Source organism: Carassius gibelio, chromosome B7 (assembly GCF_023724105.1).
Source record: "Carassius gibelio isolate Cgi1373 ecotype wild population from Czech Republic chromosome B7, carGib1.2-hapl.c, whole genome shotgun sequence".
Taxonomy (NCBI): Eukaryota; Metazoa; Chordata; class Actinopteri; order Cypriniformes; family Cyprinidae; genus Carassius; species Carassius gibelio.
Window position 1 is genome coordinate 19992866 of NC_068402.1, and position 24771 is coordinate 20017636.

General features: G+C 37.5%; 1 protein-coding gene across 2 annotated transcripts in view; it reads left to right on the forward strand.

The window, feature by feature from the left end:
* Window positions 1-24771, forward strand: part of ptprn2 (protein tyrosine phosphatase receptor type N2) — a 202334-nt gene that overhangs the window by 117182 nt on the left and 60381 nt on the right. For both annotated transcript variants that reach the window (XM_052561647.1, XM_052561648.1), the window contains one exon: window positions 20193-20257. In XM_052561647.1, the coding sequence (XP_052417607.1) occupies window positions 20193-20257 (65 nt within the window). The remainder of the gene's footprint in view (window positions 1-20192; window positions 20258-24771) is intronic.

Here is a 24771-nt window from a genome sequence, read left to right on the forward strand (position 1 = left end):
ATTAAATCATAACATTTTGCTTTCATTGATAACCGCATGTGTTTGATCCTGTTTTAGTGATGTCAGTGCTTATAAAATTTAGTTTTTTGAAAGTAACAGAGTGAGTGCTATTTCAACAGTACTTCCCAAGCACAGCCGGGGTTTCCAAACTCAATTGTCTTCCTTTTCTTCCTCAGCATATTAAAAAGCATAGAGAGCTCAGCGTTAGAAGTTCTTTGTTTTAACCAGGACTTTCTTTATTAATAAAACTATCACATCTGCTCTGCAATGCTGTGGGTTGCCACTGAGCCTTTATCTCTCCTGAGAAACAAAAGGGGAAATTAAGCTCTGGGGCGGCCATTTTCAAACTTCAGTCCAACTAATGACTAACCATGCAGAGCTCTCCAAAGCCGCCTCCAGCTAGACTTATCACTGTGCCGTATATGATAACATATTATTAAAATTTCTTCTCCCAATATTACAGTTGCTCATTATAAAGGAGTAGCAGCTGAGAGGAGACAGGAGAGAAGAAGGCCAAAATGGAGGGAGGTGTGTGTTGTGGAGGCTGAGTTTGTGAGCCACAAGGTCATGAAGGGGTTCAGTGATTAATGCATTTTGTGATTTATATATGTGTGTGTGTGTGTGTGTGTGTGTGTGTGTGTGTGTGTGGATGTGGGTGGGTGGGTGTTATGCAGTATATCTGATAGGTGTCATCATTTTCAACTACACCACTCTCTCTTTTTCCCCTTCTCTCTCGTTGCTACTCTGAGTGACGCTGTGTGTGATTTTTAATGACAGCTGGAACAAATGGGTTGTAATGAGGTGACCTTGCCGTGTAGTCTGTTTGCCTCTTATCACTTTCTCTCTCATTCTCTCTCTCTGGCCAGAGGGCCGTAGACAATGCGTTTGAAGCAGTGTGAGGATGAACCAGCTGCAGGGCAAGGTAATGAAGCTATTTTGTAGTGTGGCGAGCTGGCACCAAATCACTGATGCCTATGGCAGGTAGTCTTAGTTGGCAGTTAGTACATGTTTGTCTGTTTTATAGATGTCATTCTTCTATCGGATCAAATATATTATTATGAACCCTTTGGCACATTTGGATGCACAATTTTATGTTTGTAGGTAGCAAACAAACTATTGTTATTATTATTATTATTTTAATCTCAGTGGGACCCTTCTTGAAAAATAAAGGATAAATAAAAGAAATAAAAAAATAAAACATGATGACTTATGGGCGTTCACTAGTTAAAGTGATAGTTCACCCAAAAACGAACATTTTATCATTATTTACTAACAACCATTACTCAACCCCCTTAACTGTCATTAAATGGGGATGGGGGAACACTTTTTTTATAATATATCGATAGCACTTTAGTATAGGGACCAATTCTCACTATTGCCTATTACAGTAGTTTATTAGCTTATTAGCATGTCTTTTACCATATTGGCTGTATATTAGTTGTTATAAAGCACATATTCTGCATGATAATATTCTAACCAGTGTTAATTTCGTTGACGAAGACTATGACGAAAAATATTCGTCAACTAACCTTTTTCACGGACGAAAACTAAATAAAAACTAAATAAAAAGTCAGATATGATGACGAAAAACGTGACGAAATATAACTGACACTTTAGTCAACGAATAAAAATGAGACGAAAATATATGGGAGGGACGAATGGAGAAGAGATCCAATCAGAGCGAATCTTTGAGGGTAGGTTGATCTATGCAGAAGCAGCCGAGCCATTTTAAAAAGCCGCGGCAAATGCAAGCGCAACAGCTAAACAAAGCAGCAGTTACAAAGAAAAGAGAACAACGATGAGTTTGCAGAAATTCGCACAGTTTCGAGGACGTTTTCATAACAGTTTAGTTTTTTACACAGGGAACTACACTGCGACCTTTTGAAATGCCATTGCAACCCACATTTTTATGGGGTATGGGGTAAATGTATCACTGATTATTTTTGTTCCTACTTATGTGTAATGCTATGTTTTAATATGAGCATTTATTACAACAGAAATGTGTATTTTAAGAATACGTTTTATAACATGCTCCGACCATTCAACACATCAAGTTGGCTTCAGAAAGTTGAACTGAGCAGCTGGTTACTCGCGCAACACTGAACCGAGTTCTCCTTCAGGACGTTTGCGTCCTCCTGCACCTGAACGAACAAATACAAATCGCATTTTAAATAAACATAAGAAAAAGAGCGAAAAGTGAAAGAGCTCAATTCAGCAGTACGGTGTTCTGGTGTTCAGGGAGCAAGCAGAGACGCGTCTCAAAGTCTTCTTGCTTTTGTACCGACAACAAATACATACTAAATATGTCGAAATACCCGTCTTGGAAAGTGTGTTCGAAAAAGTCTGTAGTTATGTCTTCAGTGAAAGTAAAGAGTTGGAAAGAAATCGGATGTGTATCTTTATAATGGATGCATTTGTCTCTTAAAGTGACCGCGCCTAATTTACTAGCTCTGCTGTCAGTGTCTTTAATGTATGAAAATGAAAGTAAATCACTCACTGCTCTTGATTGAATTACTTTGTAGTTTTAACAAGAATTTATCCAAAGTCAATCCAAAAATCAGATAGAATAGATTATATTGTTTTACTAGTGACTAAAAAATACAAAAAAAAAAAAAAAAAAATATTAGGGACCTGAGCATGTTTTGCTCAAGTGTTAATTTCTTTAATTGCTAATGCAACCTTTTCACACCACAGACTGAACCAAAGTAAGCATTGCATCAGACATTATCAAGATGAATTTGTTGTTCTGACACAGTTTAACCCTGAGTTATTGTCATATTTTATTACCAATTTCTAAACTACAGCAGATAAACTGTGATATTTTAAGAAACGTTGAAGGTGTCTGAATACATTTTGGTTTGATTGTGTATTTTATTTTACAGTGAAGACTATGCAGTGCTATTTTAAATGAACAAAAACAAACTTTAAAAAATGTAAACTTTGTGTAAATAGCACAAATAAAGAAATAGAATGAACATACAATACAAATATAATATAGGTGGTTGTCTATTTCAATAATACTGTACTTCATCTTGAAAGAATGTCATATGCATAGCATATCATTCAGGACGAATGCATATCTTTTTCAGAGAGCATGTATATTTTTCATTGAGAGCAGGCCTTATGTTTATGTTATAAATACCATTCCATAACAGACTGATGGAAACATTTAGTCAAGTCAACTAAGTTGACTTTGTTCTACTAAAAAAAAAACTAGACTAAGACTAAAATACTTAAGACTAGACTAAGACTAAAACTCTTATGATATTTAGTCGACTAAAACTAGACTAAGACTAAAACATTTCAGATGACTAAAATGTGACTAAAACTAAATGGTGTGTTATTCAAAAGACTAAGACTAAGACTAAATCCGAATTTGCTGTCAAAATTAACACTGATTCTAACCATAGTTAATGGTTTGTTAATAGCAAGAATTGCTCCTTAAAATAAAGTGTGACCAAAATATCTTATTTTGTGTTCTACAGAAGAAACAAAGTCATACAGGTTTGGAACACAATGAAAAGGAATAAATAATGATAGAATTAAATTTCTGAGTCAACTAACTTTAAGAGACAGAGTCATTATATTGCCCCATCTATCAGCAGCTGGCATCAGTTAAATCAAATGAATTATTTAAATACCATGTTTGCAGCATCAATATTTATTGAATAAAAAGTTTCCTACACTGTTTATTACTGTGATTCAGTGCCAGCAAAGCTGCTTATCTGTCCAGACAGAGCTCAGGATCTGAGCATGTGAAAGCGTATTCACATCCTATACCTCCTACTGCTTTAGTTTTAGCCAAAATGGACATCCTCCCGCTGTGTCTCAGGGCTCCCAGAGGAAAAAAGCTGCAGCTGGCTACCAGCTTGCCAGATCTCACTTCCTGGATGTGTATACATTTGGCTTTGGGACAGAGAAGCCATCGAAATAAATGAATCTGCTTTGATTGTTTCTCAGTTATATTTACATTGATGAAAGTGAGGATATTTCACAATAGAGCTGATTTTGATTTAATTCCAAAAAATATATATATTTGTATTGTGAATTTGCTTGCATCCAGTACAGTTGTTACAAGGGCTGGTTATATTATTAATTACTTATTTTAAATATTTTAATACTTGTATTTAATACTTGAGAATGTCTTAATTCGGTATGTTCCCCTGAACTCGACAAGTATGTGTTAAAAACTTTGGAGATTAAATCATCAACAGAAATAATGCATAATCTCTTATTTTTATGTAGTAACCTTTTTTGACATTTTTCCTAATCCCTACATTTTCTATGGGAAAACCCATATTTTCTGTGTTTTTATGGACCTTCAGTGGGCTCTGTAGGTTTGGTACAGATAAGGCTCTGACATATAAAGTGGTTTTATTTTGGAAAACAACTTTAACTAAATGAACAAATATGCCTTCAACTATTTTGCCACATTTTCCATTCCTGAAGTTTGCATTTAGCCCACATCTCAGAGTTTTGGACCCCATTGTGTAAATGGTATACAGATAACTGATTAAATGTTTTTAATCATCTACAGACTGGTAATTGTAGCATTTGCACTGCAGGGTGACTAAAAGGTACTGATAAATTAGAATATTATGCAAATTATACAGGTTTTACTGCTCATTTTAATAACATTTTTCAGAACAATTATTATATGTTTACTGTGAAGAATTTTGAGAACTTGAAAAATAAATAAATGTATGAAAAATAAGATTTTGTGTTTCATGATTTTCACTAAGGTCCAGTGAATACCTCAGTGCCAAAATAGATGCTTTTGGTAATGAACTATAAATGTAATGCACAATTGTAAGTTGTTTGAATCTGAAAGGAGTAGTATTTCATTCATTTTGGAAAAAAATACATTAAAATAAGGAGGGAAAAAATATTCTCCGGGGTGCCAGCTGCTTAATCAGTGTGAAAGATTAGCATCACCATCTCCTCTCATTTGACATGCCTATATACACAGTATTACAGAAGTCACAACCTATTAATCAGTGTGTGTGTGTGTGTGTGAATGTGTGCGTGTGTGTCCGTGTGTAACAGAAAAAGAGAGTGAAAATGTTCAAGCTCTTTCCAATGTGTCAGTCTTATCTGTGTTTCTACAGTTTCTCTATTTAAATGTCATCTAGAGTTTGAACATGCAAAGTCTGATGTGAAGTGGGATCATTGTGTGTATCAGTGTGTCTGCTGGTAGGTGGGTGGGTGGATGCTCGTATTTGTGTATTTGTGTATTTGACAGACTGCTGAATTTGGTGTGGTAACAACTGGAGATGTGTGAAATGCTCCATATTCAACAACAGCCTTTATCTGAGACAAAATCACATGACAATGAACACACAAATCCAGGGATCTGAATACAGCCGTCGGCTCTAGAGTCATTAAGAGTGAGTGAGAATGATTTCATTCTATTTCAGAGGTTGCTAGGCAATTTTTAGGCCAATCAGGTAATGCATCCTTACCTCACCTCCCTGCTAGACCAATCAGGTATTGATCACGACTGATGATAAGAAAGTGGAAAAGCTAATAAATAATCCGGTTGGACGATGCGTGAAATAGATTTCAAAGATTTTCTGTACGGCATTTGGTTGTTAATAAACAGATCCTGACAACCATTAGTGTACACTGGAAATAAGAGTCGACAGTTCATATGTATGTACAACACACCCATTCTGCATTGATCGAGCTGTAAACAACCTAATGTTTCACTGAGGCTTTCTTTCTTTCTTTCTTGTAATGAACAATTTATGCTCAGCTCAGTCTCTTGTAGTTTCAACAGTTGCACCTTCTTAATGAAAACTTTCTTTATTTTTATTTGCAGTATGTTGGTATATTTTTATTAAAATAATGTATATTAAAGCCAGACTCTGTAACAAATGAATATGTACTGATAGCTACTCTACCTTCCAGGACTGATAAAATGAGTCATGACAATGTTAGGTCAGTTTCAACAGGGGTAAGAACAATGTGCAAATAGTAACAGATATAGATTTAGCATGTGCAGAAAATGATGCAACAGCCAATGTGGTATTAATGGGATTAATGTTACAGATTTTTCAGAGACACGCAATTGAATCAGTTTAACTATGTAGTGTTTTGACTGATGAAATCGTACAAATGATGATGTTCAACTGAAATGAGGGTCCCACTTTATATTAAGTTCCAGTTCTCACTAAAGAAAAACTAACTACGACTTTTGCCTCAGCGAACTCCTTAATTGCTGCTTATTAATAGTAATGTTGTTGTTAAGTTTAGGTATTGGTTAGGATTAGGCATGTACAGTAGAATATGGTCATGCAGAATATGTGCTTTATATGTACTAATAAACAGCCAGTATGTAAATTGGTCCCTGTTGCTGAAAAATATAAATTTAAAAGAGTTCCATTGAATGTGTTCAAATGAAGTTTGGTATATGTTTGATCAAGAAAGAAATTAAGGTACATCAGGGAGCATCTTACCCTAAATTAAGTTTGATTAAATTCTTTAAAAAAAAAAAAAAAAAAAGCATGCAAACATGAATGCTAACTAGTGGTTGAGCGATATAGATTTTTTTGACAGCCGATGCCAATATCTTTCGAAGCAGTGAGGCCGATAGCCGATATAAAGCCTAGTGCTGGGCGGTTTGACCAAAAATGTATATACCGTTTTTGTTTTTTTTAATTATACCAGTTTTCCGGTTTATGACGTTTTTTTTTTTTTTTTCATGCATAATCAGGTGTACAATGCATTTTCTGCTGGTTGATATTCCAAGACGTGCTTGCGTTTAGGTGCTGGACCAAATTGCGCGTGTTTCGCTGCCTTTGGCGACAGTTTTAGCCCGACAGTACTTGCATAAAATGGATATTATATATGTATAATCTGCCTGCAGTGCATATGCAGTCCACAGCACGGATTCATTGTGCTTTCACACAGGACGTGTTTGCAGTCCGCTATTTATCTGCGTCTGTTTAGCCCACAAACACAACATTTGTTCATTGTTTTGATTTCATATTATGTAACAAAAAAAAAACATTTAAACACAATAATAAGCCTACTTTTCTTGTTAAAATATTTAAAATTAAAACACCACAGACAGAAACAGTCTCGTGCCTTTTGCATTTAAATCTTTATCACAAGCAATCCCACCGATCTTAATGAACTTTATTTTTCTGGTTCCATAAAAGTGAACATATATATTGTTTTCCTTGTTTATCTAAAAGTGCTCTTTTTCTTGATTTAAACCTAGCCAAAAACCCATGTGACTGCATTCGCTTGTCCATCTATGTTTATTTTTCCTGCGAAAAATGTGCTTTCACTTTAATTCAGCGCCTGCAGCAAAGCAAAAATAGACTAAGTACGTTAACAATCGCTGCACTGCTGCAGACGCACCGCTCCTTAAAACACGCTGATGGACCGCAACCTCGTGCAACTGGAATCCGTTAATACGCACAGCAGACGAAATATGTGTGAAACAGGCGTTATAACGTAACACCAGAGCACTGCTATGTGTACCCTCACCATGCCTCACAGTCGCTGCTTAGAAGTGCAACATTGTAAAGGGTCCGTCTGAAACAGTGTCTCGCGGCCGCAGTGCAGCATAGCGTTTGTTCCGAACGCTGAGAAATTAAATACACCAGTATGGCAGTACATGTATATACAAAATTAACATTGTAAAGAAAATATACACCGGTTTTTGGTATGAACCGGTTTACTGCCCAGCACTAATAAAGCCTATATACAAATCATTCGGTAGCACTTTATTTTACAGTCCCGTTCCTCATGTACATACTATGTACTTATTATAGTAATTACAATAACTATGTAATAACTAGGTACTAACCCTGAACCTACCCCTAAACCTAACCCTACCCCATGTAGTTACCTTGTGTTACCAGAACTTTCTTAGATAAATACACTGTAAGTAAACTATAAGTACATGCTAGTACACGTACTGTAAAATAAAGTGCAACCAATCATTCAATAGTGGATTAAAAATAAAATGTGTAAAATAAACATACTTATACTTAAGATGACTAAGTATTTTTCACAAATAAATTAATTTTTAATAAAAATGAAATTAAAAAGGTAGTAAAAACAGTAACCAAAAGGGCATTCAGTGTTCTGGGAATCTTGTATGCAGTGGGAATCATATTTTTCAAATAAAGCCAGGGTAATACTCATTTTACACAGCACACAGAGAAAATTACATCAATAGGACTGTAGGCAAATATATAATTTGAAATCACGAGTTTAAAGTTTAAAGCATTCAATTTACACAGACTGACCATCACACAGAGAACACACAATCATGCTGGAAAAAAATGCACAGTTCAGAAGATCTCACATCTGGATTCGACTAAGTTTGCAAGGTTTGTGAAAATCAAAATATCGGCCAATATATAGACCAATAGTGCTAACACTTACTAACAATTTCAGAGAAAATCAAAGTAATCAAAATGTGAATGGACACATTTCGGATATAACCATTATCACTGCTCAGCATTTGTATTCAATATCCTTCACAGTTTCTTTAGAGATTGTGTATTTGGTTGACTGGTTTGCACCAGGCCGTTTGCTTTGTCTGTTGCCAAATTCTGATCTGAATCTGCTCATTGTTGGCTGGGTTTTGTCTTCAGAGATGAACACCATTGACGTGGCCTTGAACTTTTGAACAGCTTTGATTCTAAAGTATGGCAGCATCCCACAGTTCCAGCCATTTCATATGCATTCGCTTACCTGCATCTAGCTCTGATTGCATATGGCCAGATCACTGCTGTGGTAACCATATCAAACTACTGAGTCTAATTTTTCTGACATTTCTCTAGGCGAGGCTATATTTCAGTGTTTTCTCCAGATCTTCAGGCTGAGACGTGGCAGTGAGATGTAAGACACAGTTTGTGTGGCTCGTTGCTAACTGATCAGCTGCTTGCTCAAACACCAGCTCTTTGTTGCTGCACCTCTCATCTGTCACAGTCGCTTCATCTTATTGTTTCTCCCCCTTTCATCGCCGTCTCTTCATCCCTCTTTCTGCACTTCCATCTTCATTCAGCATATATCTTTGTCTCTCCTTCCCTCTCTCTCTCTTTCTGTCTCTCCCCTTCTCTTTGTCTCTTTCAAGGTTTTAGCCTTTTGCTTACTTCCACTATCACATCTCATTTTCTCTCTAATATTCATCGGTAGACTCAGAGCAGAAGGTTTCTTGCTTTGATTCCATCTCGTGGGCTTATCAAAGGCAGGCCAGCACAATGTCATATCAGCATTGAAATACACAAGGACGAGACGCATTATTGCAGAAGGATAGATGATTGCTCACTTTTTAAAATGGGTGGGGGTGTGCTTGTTTTTCCTGCACAGCAAGCCCTGTGACCATGATACAAATGAAGCAAGACCGTCATTTCATGTTGAACGAAAGGATTGAATTTAGAAGACATGCCTGTAAACACACCTATTTGGGCTTAGAGCGTGGGGATTCAACTCCTGAACATCCGTCTGTAATTTGTAGTGGGATTTCTTCAGTTTATGAAATAGATAGTCTTAATATCTAAATACTGCTTGGATAAATAATGTTTGAAGCAACTGTACAACACTAAAAATCATACATCTGTGATAAACGTTGCAATTTTCTGTCTTTCTCAAAAACCATAAAACTTTTTTTAATAAAAAAAATTAATTTACCGGTTAGTAAATTCATATTGCATATTAGGGCTGTTATGTTGTCCCGTTTTTTCACTGCATGATCAATGCGACCAAAAGAATTCACAATAAAGCCCCGTTCAAAACGCCAGTGACTTGTCACTTGTGCTTGTCACTTGTGACTGGCTTGTCACTTGTGACTGTGACTGGCGTTCCCACTAATGGTTGCCTAGTTACCCCTGTAAACACTCTACTTCAGCTGATGTATCATGTGCCCTCCACTGACTTCACTCCCATTGGTTGTCACTGTGTGTCCGCTGGCAGTGTGAACAGGGCTTAATATCACTCTGATATCTATAGAATTTAAAAATAAAAATTCTGTTTTCACTCTCTTTTTTTGAAGATGAATCACAGTCAGAATGGAGAGTGTTTGTAACCACAGTTATGACAAAATGTTCAAATACAATATGTTCAAATAACAAAAATGTTCTAAAAGATTTTGCAGACTGGGGAGTCAAACACTTCATCTGTTGTAAGGAATCCAAAAAACTGGCGAGTTAACTTTGTTTGGGCACAAGTAGAGCATCACGCTTTTGCCTGTCTTCTCAGATGATGTGCTGGGTTTGGGTTAGGTTGACATGAAATGTTTGACAGCTGTTAATGCACAATTACCATTTTAAATGGTAAAAACGGTAAAGACAGTCACTTGCTTTATCTATTGAATTAATTAGTTGTTTGAACGAATTGGTGGAATCAGTGACTCATTCATTAAGACAGTGACTTGCCAGCACCCACTGGTGGTTTGGTTTCATATTTAAAAAAGTACCATTGCATTTTTCCAACATTACAGATTTATGTAAAAAAAAAAAGTAAAGCATTAGTCTTATAATGTTATTTATGCATGTGTAAATGCATTTATGGAACCTTTTTCATTAAACAGTAAATACACTGCACTTTCGATGCAGCTTCAGAGTTTGTTGATACTGATTTCATTTGAATAGTAACAACCATACAGTATCTAATTATTCTAACTGAATGTATCGATAAAATGTAAGAATTTGACGTCAATGATGACAAGTACATTTAGTAAGGTTAGGAAAATATGCCCTTTATAAAGTTAAAAAGTCTCCTACAAAACAATTTAAGGCAAATATCACAAATATGCTAATGAAAGTAAGACCTCATATAGCACTGATGAGACTATAGCTTCATAATGGATTACATTTACACCAAAAAAAAAAAAAAAAAAAAATATATATATATATATATATATATATATATATATATATATATATATATATATATATATATATATATATATATATATATATATATATATATATATATTATTATTATTATTATTATTATTATTATTATTATTATTATATTTATTTATAAAAAAAAAATTTCTGGACAAGTAACTTTTTTACTCTGAAAAAATGAATGACTGATTCACTTGTCCGAAGGACTAGGACATGTCAAGGCTTATTGTCGAGCCCTTGATTTGTAATGATTTTTACTTCTGCAAAGTTGTGTATACTGTTACATTTTATATGATGTCAATAAGTACATATACATAGTATGTTTTTGTGCATTTCCATCTATAAAAAGCGAGATCAGGCTACATTTTGCTGTATGGCCATGTGATTTTACCATGATTAAGAGAACAAAGGTGACAAATTAAAGTGACGCATACCCTCTTGTGGCTTGTTGCATAATTTTAATTCACACGATCTGTTTTGATTGTGGCCTGTGATTTGGATCCATTTTTTTGCTTATTAACTCCTCGTTGCCAAAATTCTGTCTGTTAATTGAATGACTTTGGCTAAACATTTTCTGCCTGTCTGCCTGAAAAACAAGCATCCCTCATATATCCCACCTCACTCTCTGTCTCTCTCTTTTTGTTTTTCTCTCATTCTCTGTGATAGATACGTATAGACAGGCTTCATATGTGGTGGGTTTGGCGTCTGTCATGATGTCTGCTCTAATTCTGGAGTGATTGCTCGATAACAGTTATAGCCACGTCGGGCAGGCACTTGTCATCATCTCTTTGCTTGCAGCCGTTTTCATTGGCAGCCGTGGAGAGGGATGGATTGATTGGGTGAATAGGTGAGCAGAGGAACGTGGGTGGTGAGATGAAGATGTGATACTAAAAGATCCATGAGCGCTTTCTAGAAAATGCTTTTTTATGTCATCCTAAAATGGCATTATGTTTTTGCAAACAGATCGGGGAAAGGCATGATGGGATGGCCCTCATTTTATACCATATATCTCTCAATCACTCTTCCTCTCCTCAGTAGAATGAAATGGATACACACACACCTCAGCTCAGCCTATAGGATGATGATAACAAATAAAATTCATGTTGCAAAATGTATTCTTTAAAAATATGGTCGCATGATAAAATGTTAACATTAACTTTAACAACTATAAATGCTTTCATACTAGAAGTTGTTTAGTTAAGCTGAACAATGTCACCAGAGTGACCAAAGTTAATTCATCAGACACACTGTAAATATATTCACAGTCTTTATCAGGTCAATTGGCTTCGTTGACTTATTTACATTTTACTGTCATGCTCGACTTTGTTTAAAGTGGGCCACGATTTCCAAAAGTCCTTCAGACAGCTTGACTTTTGCAGGACAAGCGTAGAGAGCTTAAGAGAGAGAAGTAGCACTTGTTTCTGATGAGTAGTGAGGTTTAAATAAAATCTCCTGATTTAAAGCCCACGGGCAAATCAAGCTTGATTCAGAGCCAGTCGAACAGGTTGTCCTTGTTCCCTGTCCAGTGAATCTTTGGAGATAAATTGTTGTTGAAGTACATTTACAACCAAGTTTTTTAACCTACCTACATCACACAAATGGTATCACTGATAGACCTGTTACAGCTCAACTGCTGAAATTTGTAAACATTGTGTAAACATTCACACTGGTCTCGGCTTGATATGCAAGAAAGGTTGAGGAAGCTGAACCTTTCAACATAGATTAGGGTTATTTTTTTGTGTTTTGACATGGATTTTATTTTATTTTATTTTTTCAAACAAAACATTTCAGATTAATTTTAAATGCATTTAAATTGGCTATTTATGTCTTTGAAAGGACTTTAAAAAATGTGATCTATTAGTACAACGGAGGCGTTGGAACAGCTGGAACATTAAGAAATGCATATCTGGAATAAAACTGTAGTGACTGATACAATAGCCAATTAAAGCCAGTCGAAAAACAACTTGAAAATCAAGCCTGACGCGTATTTTCATGGGCTGTCTTGAATAATTTGGTAAGTCAAGAAAATGTATTGCTGAATAAAATCAGAAATATACAGCTTCCAGAACTTGTGTGTGTGTGCGAAACAGATTGTAACTCGCATAGCACACTGAAAGGGGCTTATATTATGAACTATGTTTTTATTTGTCAATATGACACGTCATATATGAAAACTGTAGAAAATCTGTTTCATTTTCAAGGGCCTCATTAATTGCTCTACATAGCAGCTTTGCAAGACCACCACCTCACACGGTTATTTGGCTTCTATCTTCTGTCATCATATGTGGACAGATCTTTTCTCGGTTTATCTTTCATTACCTTTGAACCTCATCCAAATCCAGCATACACTCCAACACGCAACAAAACACAAGCCTTCATGAGGCATTTTTTTCAAAAGCAGGGCATCTTACCCTCATGCAGTGCCTTTCCCCTGAGAAACGCTCAGGCTCCCTGACTCTGTCCCCAGCCTTTCATTTACATTTAAAGTGGCTGCAGACAGGCCTGAGTGCAAAGTGGATGGAGGAGGCCTCCACAGTCTCTGAGCTCTAATAAATGGAGACTCTGAGGGGTTCTGGGGATTGGCTGTGACTCAAGGTTAACCTGGGTGCAGATTCATTCGCAAGAGTGGGTCAAAGCTCAGCTCAGGAGAGAGTGAGATTTTGTCCCTCATGTGTGAATATGCAGGTTGAGAAAGCATGTTTGTTAACATGGTTGCATTTGCTCTCGTTAAGCATTTCTTCGGGACTCTACAGAGAAAGACACATTAACAAATGATGGATGGATATTAGAGGCACAGTGTTTCTGCTTGTTTACCACATGTGAATGCAGTATACATTCCTCGGCGCGACACTATACTATGTTTGATTTAGTAAGCTTACATTCGGTTATTTACCATTATCCAGGTACTTTATTAACAAGAATGGGTCAGTGACACAAGATTGGCAATCGCTATTATAAAGAAAATTATTTTTTTTTGTGCTCAGAAATTTACTCTTTGTGGTTATGATGGTTTCATGCTAAAGTTTAACTTGTCTTGCTTCGCCCAACAGAGGTAAAAAATATGTGATATTGTTAGACCATGACACAATCAATAGGGTCAGCATGGGTCTCCTTTTGACAACTTCTTGTTTTGTTTTTTGTTTTGTGGATTTTGGTTGCATCACATCACGACTCTTGTTTGGACATTTATTAATATGCAGTTTATAGGTGAAGTTATTATTAGTTTTTTTTTTTTATAATAAAAAATTTACCAAACTACCTAGTTTGCCAGCCATTGTATGAGTTACATTTTGAATGTATTTTAGAATGAATTAGTGTCACATCCAAATTTTGTTTTGTTACGAAAGCAAAAAGTTTTCAGCTGAAAATGGCCACATACAAACAGCCGAGAGTATATTTGCCGCCTCTCTTTCCGTGCCTGTACAACAAAACAGTATATATGGCAGTAATAGATGTTTAGCGAGCTTGGATGATCTCTGTCTCAAGAAGTGATGTTGTGGTGCAGAATAGCTCAGCTGTATTTGAGACCCAGACACTAAAAAAAGTGTCTTTCATTTTCTCTCAACTGCAGCAACTGATAGACACTTTAGTTCACACACTCCCCCTTTCTCGTTCTGTCACACAAGCATACACACACACACACACACACACACACACCTGTTTATAGAGGCCGGGCTTTAACGCTGACACAAGCGGTAGAGTGGGAGAAAGAGTTCTTTCATGAGTGGAAGACAGACAGTCAGCGAGAGAGATGAGTCGCTTGTTGATTGTTCTGAGGCATCGTGCTTAATCATATGGAATGTAGCATTAAGAGTGTACGGCGAGAGGAATGGGCTTTGATAGATTAAAATCCTAATTAAAGAGTCTCAAGCAGACAAGACCAGCACTGGAGACCAACTCAGCTGGTGTCATTAGCATAGACGTCATCTGGAGACACTTAAAGAAATCTTTCTCGCTCTTTTTTCGCTCAACTAATTCCGTTCTGTATTCCTTCAGAATGTTTGTTTTTCCCCTTTCTCATTTCTGTCCAGATTCTTCACCTCGGCTTCCTTGCACTGCCATTTATTTTCACACTTTTCTTGCCTTATCTTCCTGCGTGTATGACGGTCTGTTTTTCTTATATATCTTTCTCTCTCTCTACTATCTCAGTGCTGCCTCTTAACCCCGCTCCCTTACTCTGTCGTTCCTGCTCTGGCAAAGTAAACAAAGTCAATTATAATTTCACACTGTATAATTATTTTCCCTTCTGTGTAATCTGTAAAAAGCATTTTAATTCACCCTCTCTTTCTAAATGCACTATCAAAGCTGTGCTTGAAAAGAACAACTTACATGAGAATCAAAGTAGGAAAAAGCGTTTCAACTTATATGTTGAGCTTTTTTTTTACTAATGCATTTTTTTATCATCCTAAATTACGCTTCAATCCACATATTACATAAGCGTCAGAGTGTTCTCAGTGTATGTTTCTTCATGGCTTATAGAACATCGCAGGTAATTGTTCACACATTTAGATCAGTAACTGACTGAGATTATTCCCACCTCTCGTAATGAATGTGTCTGATGGCCTATTTGTTGGTGAAAACTGCTAATTGTGCTATTTTTTTTTTTTTTTTTTTTTTGACAACCAGACATAGCAAAGGTAATCTTTATGTATGCATCTACAGTATTTTATTTTCTCAGTTATTCACTTTTTTACATCATAAATACAAAGTAATAATTTTATAATGTAGAAGTTCAACATTTAAACTGCTGCTTTTGGTGCCACTTAATGAAAATAGCTTCATGATATCAAAGGAATCCTTAGGAAAGTAGAAGTTACATTCTAAAATTGATTTATCACATATTTATCTAGGCTGGCTGTAATAAAGAAAATACGTTTTCATGGCATGATTCAAAAATAATGTTTTTGTTGATATATTGTAGGAGCAAAAATTCAGCTTAAATCTCTAAGCTAGTCATCAGAATAATGTGTTTAAGACAGTCATAGAACATTGAAGGGAAAGGGTGTTGGTTAAACATTTGTAGGTCTGATAACTTTGTTTCAGTTCTATATCACTTAAACAAATTATTAGTTATTTTAAATGTACTTCCAACCTACAACTGCAAATGAATCAAAACTCACAAGACCACTGACCAAGCAAACAAATGTAAATTATCAATATATTTTTAAAATAAAATTTTCATGGTTTTCAGTTGTGATAAATCTTACAATTGCTGACCTTCAGGCTGATATGTTGTCAGTTTGTGTTGTGGTGAGACAGCACACTGTGACAGATTAACAAATTGTAATATGTTAAGTAGTTAAGTATCACTTCAACTACTTTTCTGGGGCTGTAAGCAAACTAACACTACTGCAGACCAAGAAATGGTTGATATGTACAGGTAACACATCATGCTTCTTTAATTTTTCTGACATGCCGCAGATGCAGCACTCTAAATGACTCATGTATGTGTTGAAGGATTAAACAGTATTGCATGAAACTACTGATTTTAGTGTTCTGAGAAGTTATCAAAGAAAAAGATATCTCTGACACAACTTTTGTGCCATACAATGTGCCATATTTTATGGACCTTTAATTTAATACAAAAGCTCTGTAATCTTTGGTTCCCTTTTGGTCAGTCACGTTCAACGTTATGTCAGTGACTGACGAATTGGGGATCTCGCTAGAGAGAAGAATCGCCTTTGAGTGTTAACAAAACAAGCCAATGAATGTTGGCGTGCGAGATTTGCATTGTGCACCCCGCCCCACAGCACGGTTATATAAGGAGAGCATGTGCAGTCGCACATTCAGCTTTTCGCTTCGGAGCCGAGCCTTTCAGCTTCCTGAGCAGTGTTGTCAAGACAGTTTTGGGGGTTGGGGGTGTCAGCAGGGGTTGCTAGTTGCCAGTGACGGGGCGTCTTTTTAAAGATGTCTTTCCACTCATGTGTTTCTGGATGTGGTCGATTTATTGGCTCCGTCTGACAGTCATGATCACTGTATTGCATGTCAGGGTCTCGAGCACGCGGAGGCAGCGTTCGGGGATGAGTCCTGTTCTCATTATGGGAATATGACCATTGCGATGTTGTGATCACAGCTCCTCTTTATTAAATGAGGAGACGTCCCATGCGCCGTTCTAGTCCCTCCGCCCAGAGGAGGACTACTTTGGTATTGAGTTGGACTCGGTCAATCTGACAGCATGTCTCTCGATAGAGCATGCTCAGTCCATGCTGAACTGCCTGGAATCACTCTGGGGCAGGAGGACGGTTTCACTGAAACTGTTTCAGAGGCTTCTGGGGCATATGGCATCCGCTGCTGCTGTGACGCCACTCATTACTTCATATGAGACCGCTTCAGCGTTAGCTTCATGATCAAGTCTCGAGGTGGGCATGGAAATGCAGCATGCACCATATCTTAGTGACCCCGTTCTGCCACAAAACCTTCCGCCCCTGGTTGGGCCTCGCTTTTCTGCCCTCAGGGGTCCCCCTAGGGCAAGTGTCCAGGCATGTTGTTGTCTCAGCAGTTGCCTCTGCTATCTGCTGGGGTGCCATGTACAATAGACATGCAGCATCAGGCACCTGGACAAGGCCTCGCCTGCAGTGGCATATCAATTGCCTCGAGTTGCTGGCAGTATGGCTTGCTCTGTGCTGCTTCAGATCGAGGCTACGTGACAAGCACTTACTGGTCTGCATGGACAACACTGTGACCGTTGCATACATCAACCACCAGGGTGGTCTACGCTCCCGTCGCATGTTGCAACCTGCCCGGCATCTCCTCCTTTGAAGTCAGAAGCATCTGCGGTCACTTAGTACCATTCAAGTTCCGAGCGGTTCCGAGCTGAACCAATCGTTCAGCCAGCAAGCTCTCACGACAGCCCTGCCTTCCAGGAGAATGGCGACTCCACCCTGAGAAAGTCCATGTGATCTGGAGGTGCTTCGGGGACGCTCAGGTAGACCAGTTTTCAAGTGCAAGGTCAGGGAGCACGAGGAACATGTCCTCTTAGTAGCGCCATACCGGCCATGCTCCTTGCGACAGCCCCACCATGGCATTATTCTTTTGGAGGAAGGATCTCCCTGATCGTGGTTGTGCTTTCCTTTTTTTGCAAGCTGGAGCGAATGCTGTCTCCCTCCACCCTCAAATTCTATGTTGCCGCTATTGCCGTACATCATGATGCAGTAGACAGCAATTCCGTTGGGAAGCAGTACCTGGTCATCAGGTTCCTTAGGGGGGCAAGGAGGCTGAACCCTCTGCACCCTCACCTGGTACCGTCTTGGGATCTCCCCTTGGTCCTGACGGCCTTGAAGCAGGAGCCCTTCAAGCCTCTGCAGTCAGTTGAGCTTAAGTTTCTGTCGCTAAAGACAATGCTCCTCACTGCATTGGCTTTGGTCAAGAGGGTCAGATACATGCCTTGAATTCAGGCCAGCCAACTCTCACTTTGTCCTGAGACCTGGCCTGGATATGTGCCCAAAGTTCCCACCAAACCTTTCAGGGATCAGGTGGTGAACTTGCAAGCTCTGCCCCGGGAGGAGGTAAACCCAGCCGTTGTTCTGCTCTGTCCCATTCACACCTTGCGCATTTACATGGACTGCACGCAGAGATTCAGGACCTCAGACCAGATCTTTGTCTGCTTTGGAAGACAGCAGAAGGGAAAAACTGTCTCCAAACAAAGACTTGCCCACTGGATAGTGGAGGCTATAGTCTCAGCATATCAGGCCCATCACTTACCGTGCCCCCTTGGAGTGAGAGCACACTCTACAAGAGGCTTCCTCTTGGGTGTTGGCATGGGGTGCCTTGATAGCAGATATCTGTAGAGCTGCCGGCTGGGCTACACCTGACACATTTGCAAGATTCTATAATCTATGTATAGAGCCTGTGTCTCGGTCACTTATGTACCTTATATACCCACACTGCAGGGCGGGGTGCAAGATGCAAATTTCTCATGCCAACATTCATTGGCTTGTTTTGTTAACACTCAAAGGCAATTCGTCTCGCTAGTGAGACCCCCAATTTGTCGGTCACTGATGCAACGTCTCCATTCCCTCCTTCAGGGAATGAGGGTTATATACATAACCGAGACAAAAGTCACATACTGAAAAAAACTGCAGAAGCAGCCACACAGTGCTCTGTTTTACCACTGGTACCAGATTCAAACAGTAGGATAAATGTTTGTGCTTGCAGGTTTCAGGCTCAAACATATTTTACTTGGTGTATTTTTCTGGAGCAATATACTTTTAAGTCCCCAAATATATTAAAATCTTTTCTTAGTGCTAATAGTCCGGAAGGGCATTTTACTCACCTTATCATCATTTTCCATTGTCTTCACTAGGGTTGCCACGGTGAGGAAAATTTCCCACCGATTAATCGATGTGTGACAACACCGATAATACCGGTATCACCGTGGTGGGGGGGGGGGTCATCTTTTCCTCACTTTTAATAAGCTGGAACACTAAATTGGCATTTATTAACAGTGCTTTTTTTCTTTTGTGTTGGGATGATGAGAAGTTCTGCACCGCGTTGAGGTATCGCACACCGGATGCGCAAATTCTATACACACAAGCTCAATTTTCAGCTAATATAATATAAAACTATTCAGATGACTCTCCGTGGCACGGCAGGAATTTCAACAGCGTCCTGAGTCATAGCTGGGCGCGCGGACAGACCCAGAATGTCGCCGTCAATGAGAATACACATAGAAAACAATGTGTTTGAATTTTAAAGACATGGCGCTGCGCTTCTCGTCCGGTGTGTGAATCCCTTAAAATACTGTAGATATGATTCCGGCTTTCAGGTTGGCTGTCAGTTGTCCATCCTCTTCCGATGGGGCCAGTGTGTCATCTTAAATAAGACACAGGGAGAAGAGATGACATGGTTATGCTAATCTGTGATGTGACTCTCTTGGCAAGCAGCATTTAGCTGCATTCAGTTTTTAATTATAGTGTATGCTATCTTTTAAACATTTTACTTAATTCAAATAAATATTTTATGAAAAAAAAAATGAATACTTTAAAAAATCGGTGGGAAAGTGATGTAACCGGTGTTGTGGCTTTAAACAAGACCTTCAAGACCGTCTATCGCGGCAAGCCTAGTCGTCACACCATCTTAACTGTTGCTTGCAAAAATTTGTCATTTGATATATTTTTCAGTATTCAGATTTTATTTATCCAAAACAAATACATTTCTGGAACATCTTTTCAAATATGGAAAATCATTTTTACATAACAGACTCCCTAATGCCCATTCAAATGAGCTCATACACACCTGTCACACACATCCATCTCAGCACTGATGACATGCTATAGCTTCTGATGTGTTCTCACTCATTCACCCTTTTTTCTCTAACAGTTGAGCAGAAAGGACAGCTGGAGAAGGAGAGTGGTCTGCGGATTCTTGAGGCTGGACTGAGTGATGTAAGTCAGAGGAAAGGAGTCTTCTTTCTCTCCCCTCTCCCTCCCTCCAATGATGACATCCTCCTTTCCCAGAGTGCAACCCCATATTGAATGTGTTTTACTTGCAGAATCTGTCCCTTAACTTAGCATTCTTTTATAGATGTTTTTTATATTAAACTCTAGAATGAAATATCATGGATTAGCCGTGCACCACCAGCATTAAAGGGATAGTTCAATCAAAAATAAAGATTATGTCATGTGCTCTTACCCTCAAGGTATTCCAAATCTCTATGAATTTCTTCCTTTTCTTGAGCACAAAAGAAGATATTCAAAAAAAAAAAAATCTGGTGCCCATTAAGCAGTTCATTTGAAAGAAAACTTCAAATTATGGATTAGAGACTTTATACTACATTTGTAGTGAGCGATTACAGGTCAAGGCAAAACCATATGTTATGACTAGAAGTCACCTGATAGGAAAAAGGCTTATGACCGACTTGAAAGATTAAGTTCCAGGATTGAAGTCCTGTTATCATTGTAGTTGGTTTACTAAGATTTTTGCGAACAGCATCTGATGTAAAATGTCTTGTGGTTGCTGTATTCATTCTGTATGCTATGGCATTTATGTGCTATTCCCAAAAATACTATTATTGTGGTGCAGGGCTCCAGACTTTGACCCAAAAATAAATAAATAATAATATTAAAATTAAAGTATTGCGACCAAATCATGTGGCTGTATGACCATCTGATAAAGTTAGTCACAAAAGAGTGACCAGTGGGTAAAATTAGTCTGGAGCCTTGTGGAGCATATCCAAAAATGCATGGTGTTACTATAACATTTACTCTCTTATTAGCCTGCTCTATTCTGAATTATTAGATTAGATAGAACTACAAAAGCCAAATCCTAAATTGTATTTATTTTTCAACTTAATATAACTATTGCCTCCTTAAAGAATTTACAAGTCTTACATTCAAAGGAATGGGGTTACATCATTAAACCTCTATCTATGATTATTTGGTATATATTTATATCCCACTTTGTGTGTGTGTGTGTGTGTGTGTGTGTGTGTGTGTGTGTGTGTGTGTGTGTGTGTGTGTGTCTGTGATTGCCATTAAATAGAGCTAAGCGGCTTTCTATGTCACTGATTCAATTCACTGTCTGCTGCAGAGGCAACATGCCAAATATACTCTATCAATCAAAACAGCCACAAAACAAAGAGAGAGAGAGAGAGAGAGACAGAGAGGATGGAGGGACAGATGGTTATTACTAGTTATCTCAATCAAATACATGGAAAGAGTTGTTTAGAGACTATTGCTTAACACATAGACATTTGGCAATTTCACTGGATACTTTAAACTAAAATGATTAAAAGTGCTGTTCTGCATGAAACGTAAAACCCTTTAAAACATAAATAATACTGCATAGGTATATACCAGAGTGGTACTTTAATATCTTCGATTGAAAATGTTAAAACTTTGCTTTTGTTTGGGATAATAATCAGCGAGGACATCCTTGCATTGTCCTAAGAATTTAAGGGATCACTAAGCGAATGAGACTGTACTCATGCTGGGACATTTGACCTCATACCCACTGACCACCTGCCCTTAAGTCTGAGCACTACTTAAAACCTGCATTGTTGCAACATTTCCATGTTAGACCACTGGTAGAGTAAAAAAGTATGTTTTATGGATATTAGAGGTGTTATGAATATTACATTTTTGATTATTATTTCATGCTGGCTTCAGTGAATTAACATTTATTAAACTAGTATCTTATGATGAAAATTTTTGTATAAAATCAATAGACATTTTACCTTATATGAAAAAAAACATAGGGATAAAATAATTAGCAATCTGGATAGGGCAGGTCTTACTGGCAAACTGTCATAGCCTTTTTGTTCAACACTTGGTAAAATTGGTCAACCACCATGATCTTTCTGGTGAATATGATTGACCATTTAAACTTGCCTCCTGTTTTAACATAATTTAGTTGTCACTGACACTGATTTTTCAGAGAATTTCACAGAGAATCCATTCAGTATATTTGAAAATGATTGAGGATATTATGGGATTGCTGTTGTTTTATTTTCATAAATCATAGCACTGCTCTGTATAAACCCATATGTTAGTGGAGACATGGAATTATTTAGTGATTGTCTTATTTTTTTTTAGATTTCCTTTGAATCTGCTAGACTTCAGATTCATTAGCTACTATGTATATTTTAATCTGTGCATTTAGCAGATGCTTTTATCCAAAGTGACTTAGAATAGAGGAACATAGGACTTTTTTTACAAACCCAATCATATTCATACTATACAAGGGCAGTTTTATTAGAGATTTGGAAACAAGCTATGTAAATAACTAGAAGGACAAACCTATTTTCACTACGACCTAGTGTGTTTATGATTACAATAATAGATAAAAAAAACTGTTATAACAAAACAGTTTTTAATATCAAGCAGCATAATGGACTACTGTATTTTTGTAGAGATTATAAACTTTGCACACATAAACGACCGCTCTACACTGAAAATAAGGTGCATTCATCAACAGTATTTACATTAAAATTATGTGTTTTAATCATACATATCACATGACGTTAAGTGTTTTGCAGAAAGCAAAAATGTGAACATTTTCTTGGTTTTTTGTGACTTTGGACAATCATTGAGATAGATGTTTTTAATTTTCAAGTTTCTTTCCCTGCACCGCTTGCCACGATGCTCCCATTACATGAAAACCCAAGCATTGATTGTTTGGCAAGAATTAACGTCAAGCATATTCTTATTGAAAGCAGCACTTTGATAACCCATCCTCCCACCTCCACAAATTGTTTTCCGATCCACTTAGGGTTGTCTCCATGCCAACATAAGACAAACACAACAATAGAGAGAGGGAAAAAATAAATAAATAAAAGGATGCATGTTTTTTGACACATTAAGCAAGAGATGCAGCCATCTCGCTGAGACAATAACTGGATTAGCTCAAGTGCTGTCAGTCTGTGAACTGACATAATGCAGCCTTTAATATTCATAAAGAAATTAAGTGAAGAAGGTTTTGAGGGGCAGTGGACGGATGTGATAAAAGGGGAGGGTGCGCATGCATACAAATTTATAAATATTCATTGAGGCCTCTCAGCGGAGGTGAGAATGTAATCAAGTAGGGTATTGATGTGCCGGCAGCCTTTATGAACCTGGTCTAAATGAGCTTTCCAATAGAGAATGTGAGCATAAGACCTGCCACAAACAAGCAAAGAGGAGAATACATCGCAAAACAAGCTGCACTTCTTCCAGCTTGTCCATTATCCTTTCATTCAACTGCTGGGTTGGTAGTAATAATTGTCATTAAAATTATCATTTGAATTTGACAGGGTCATGAAACAGCTTTTATGTTTTACTGGTCAGAACTTTGCAAACTGTTCATGAGTGCATACATTTAGCATCACCAACTGACAACACATCATGTAATTTATAAAATATTAAGAGTAATTGACGATGTAATGAAGTGCAAGTAACTACTTGAACCCAGAGCTCGCATTACAGCACTATAAAGATAATACTACCCTTTTTTGTCCCTCTCTTTCTCTCTGCTCACACAACTCTGATAGTCATTTTCACCATGTTGTACGGGTGCAGGGCCGCTGTCTAAAGTTTGTCATCTTGGCCCATTTTGTTGGTAATTAGCCTTAATCATGACTGCTCTGCAGGGGTCGGTGGGGGTGCAGGACTCTCAGCTGGAAAGGAAAGAGAAATTATCCTAGCTGTCTGAATGTATTCAGATAGCGCTGAATAAAATAAAAAGCCACGCAGAGCTGTGCAAACGGCTGTGTGTGCGTTTCATATAGCAGGAATGTGTGAGAGTAGGTGGATTGACACAGATTATGAAAGGCATAAGGAGAAAAAGATGGATGTACTTGCAGGAAAAAGGAAAAGGATCATAAGCAGATCATAAAGGAGTGAAGGATCTGCGGATCCTCAAATGCAAGCTGTGTATTTTGCTTCAAGAGAGCAATCATACATTTGTGTTGTGTTTCACTTTATTTCTTTTATTTTTCGTTCATTCATTCATTCATTTATAATTATTTATAATCATTTAATCATTTTTATTATTCCATTTAATAATGTAATCATTAAAAAAAAAAAAAAAAATATATATATATATATATATATATATATATATATATATATATATATATATATATATATATATATATATATAATTGATTCATTCATTGAGTAGTCATTTTTATTATTATTGTTCTTGTATTATTTTTAGTGTGACCCACACTGGGGTTGTATGAGTTAGTACACTGTTAGTGCACTCTCAGGGCTGGGTTGCAGCAGGATTGGCATCCAGCGTAAAACATGTGCCAAATCGGTTGTGCTGATCATTCCGCTGTGGCAACCCCTGATACAGGGAGCAAGCCGAAAGGAAAGAGAAAGATTGTTCTTCTATTATTTTTCCATTGTTGTTTAATCTTATGACTGTGGGTGTCAAGGGCTGTTTGTCTTCTTGAATAAGAAATACAAGGGAATAATAA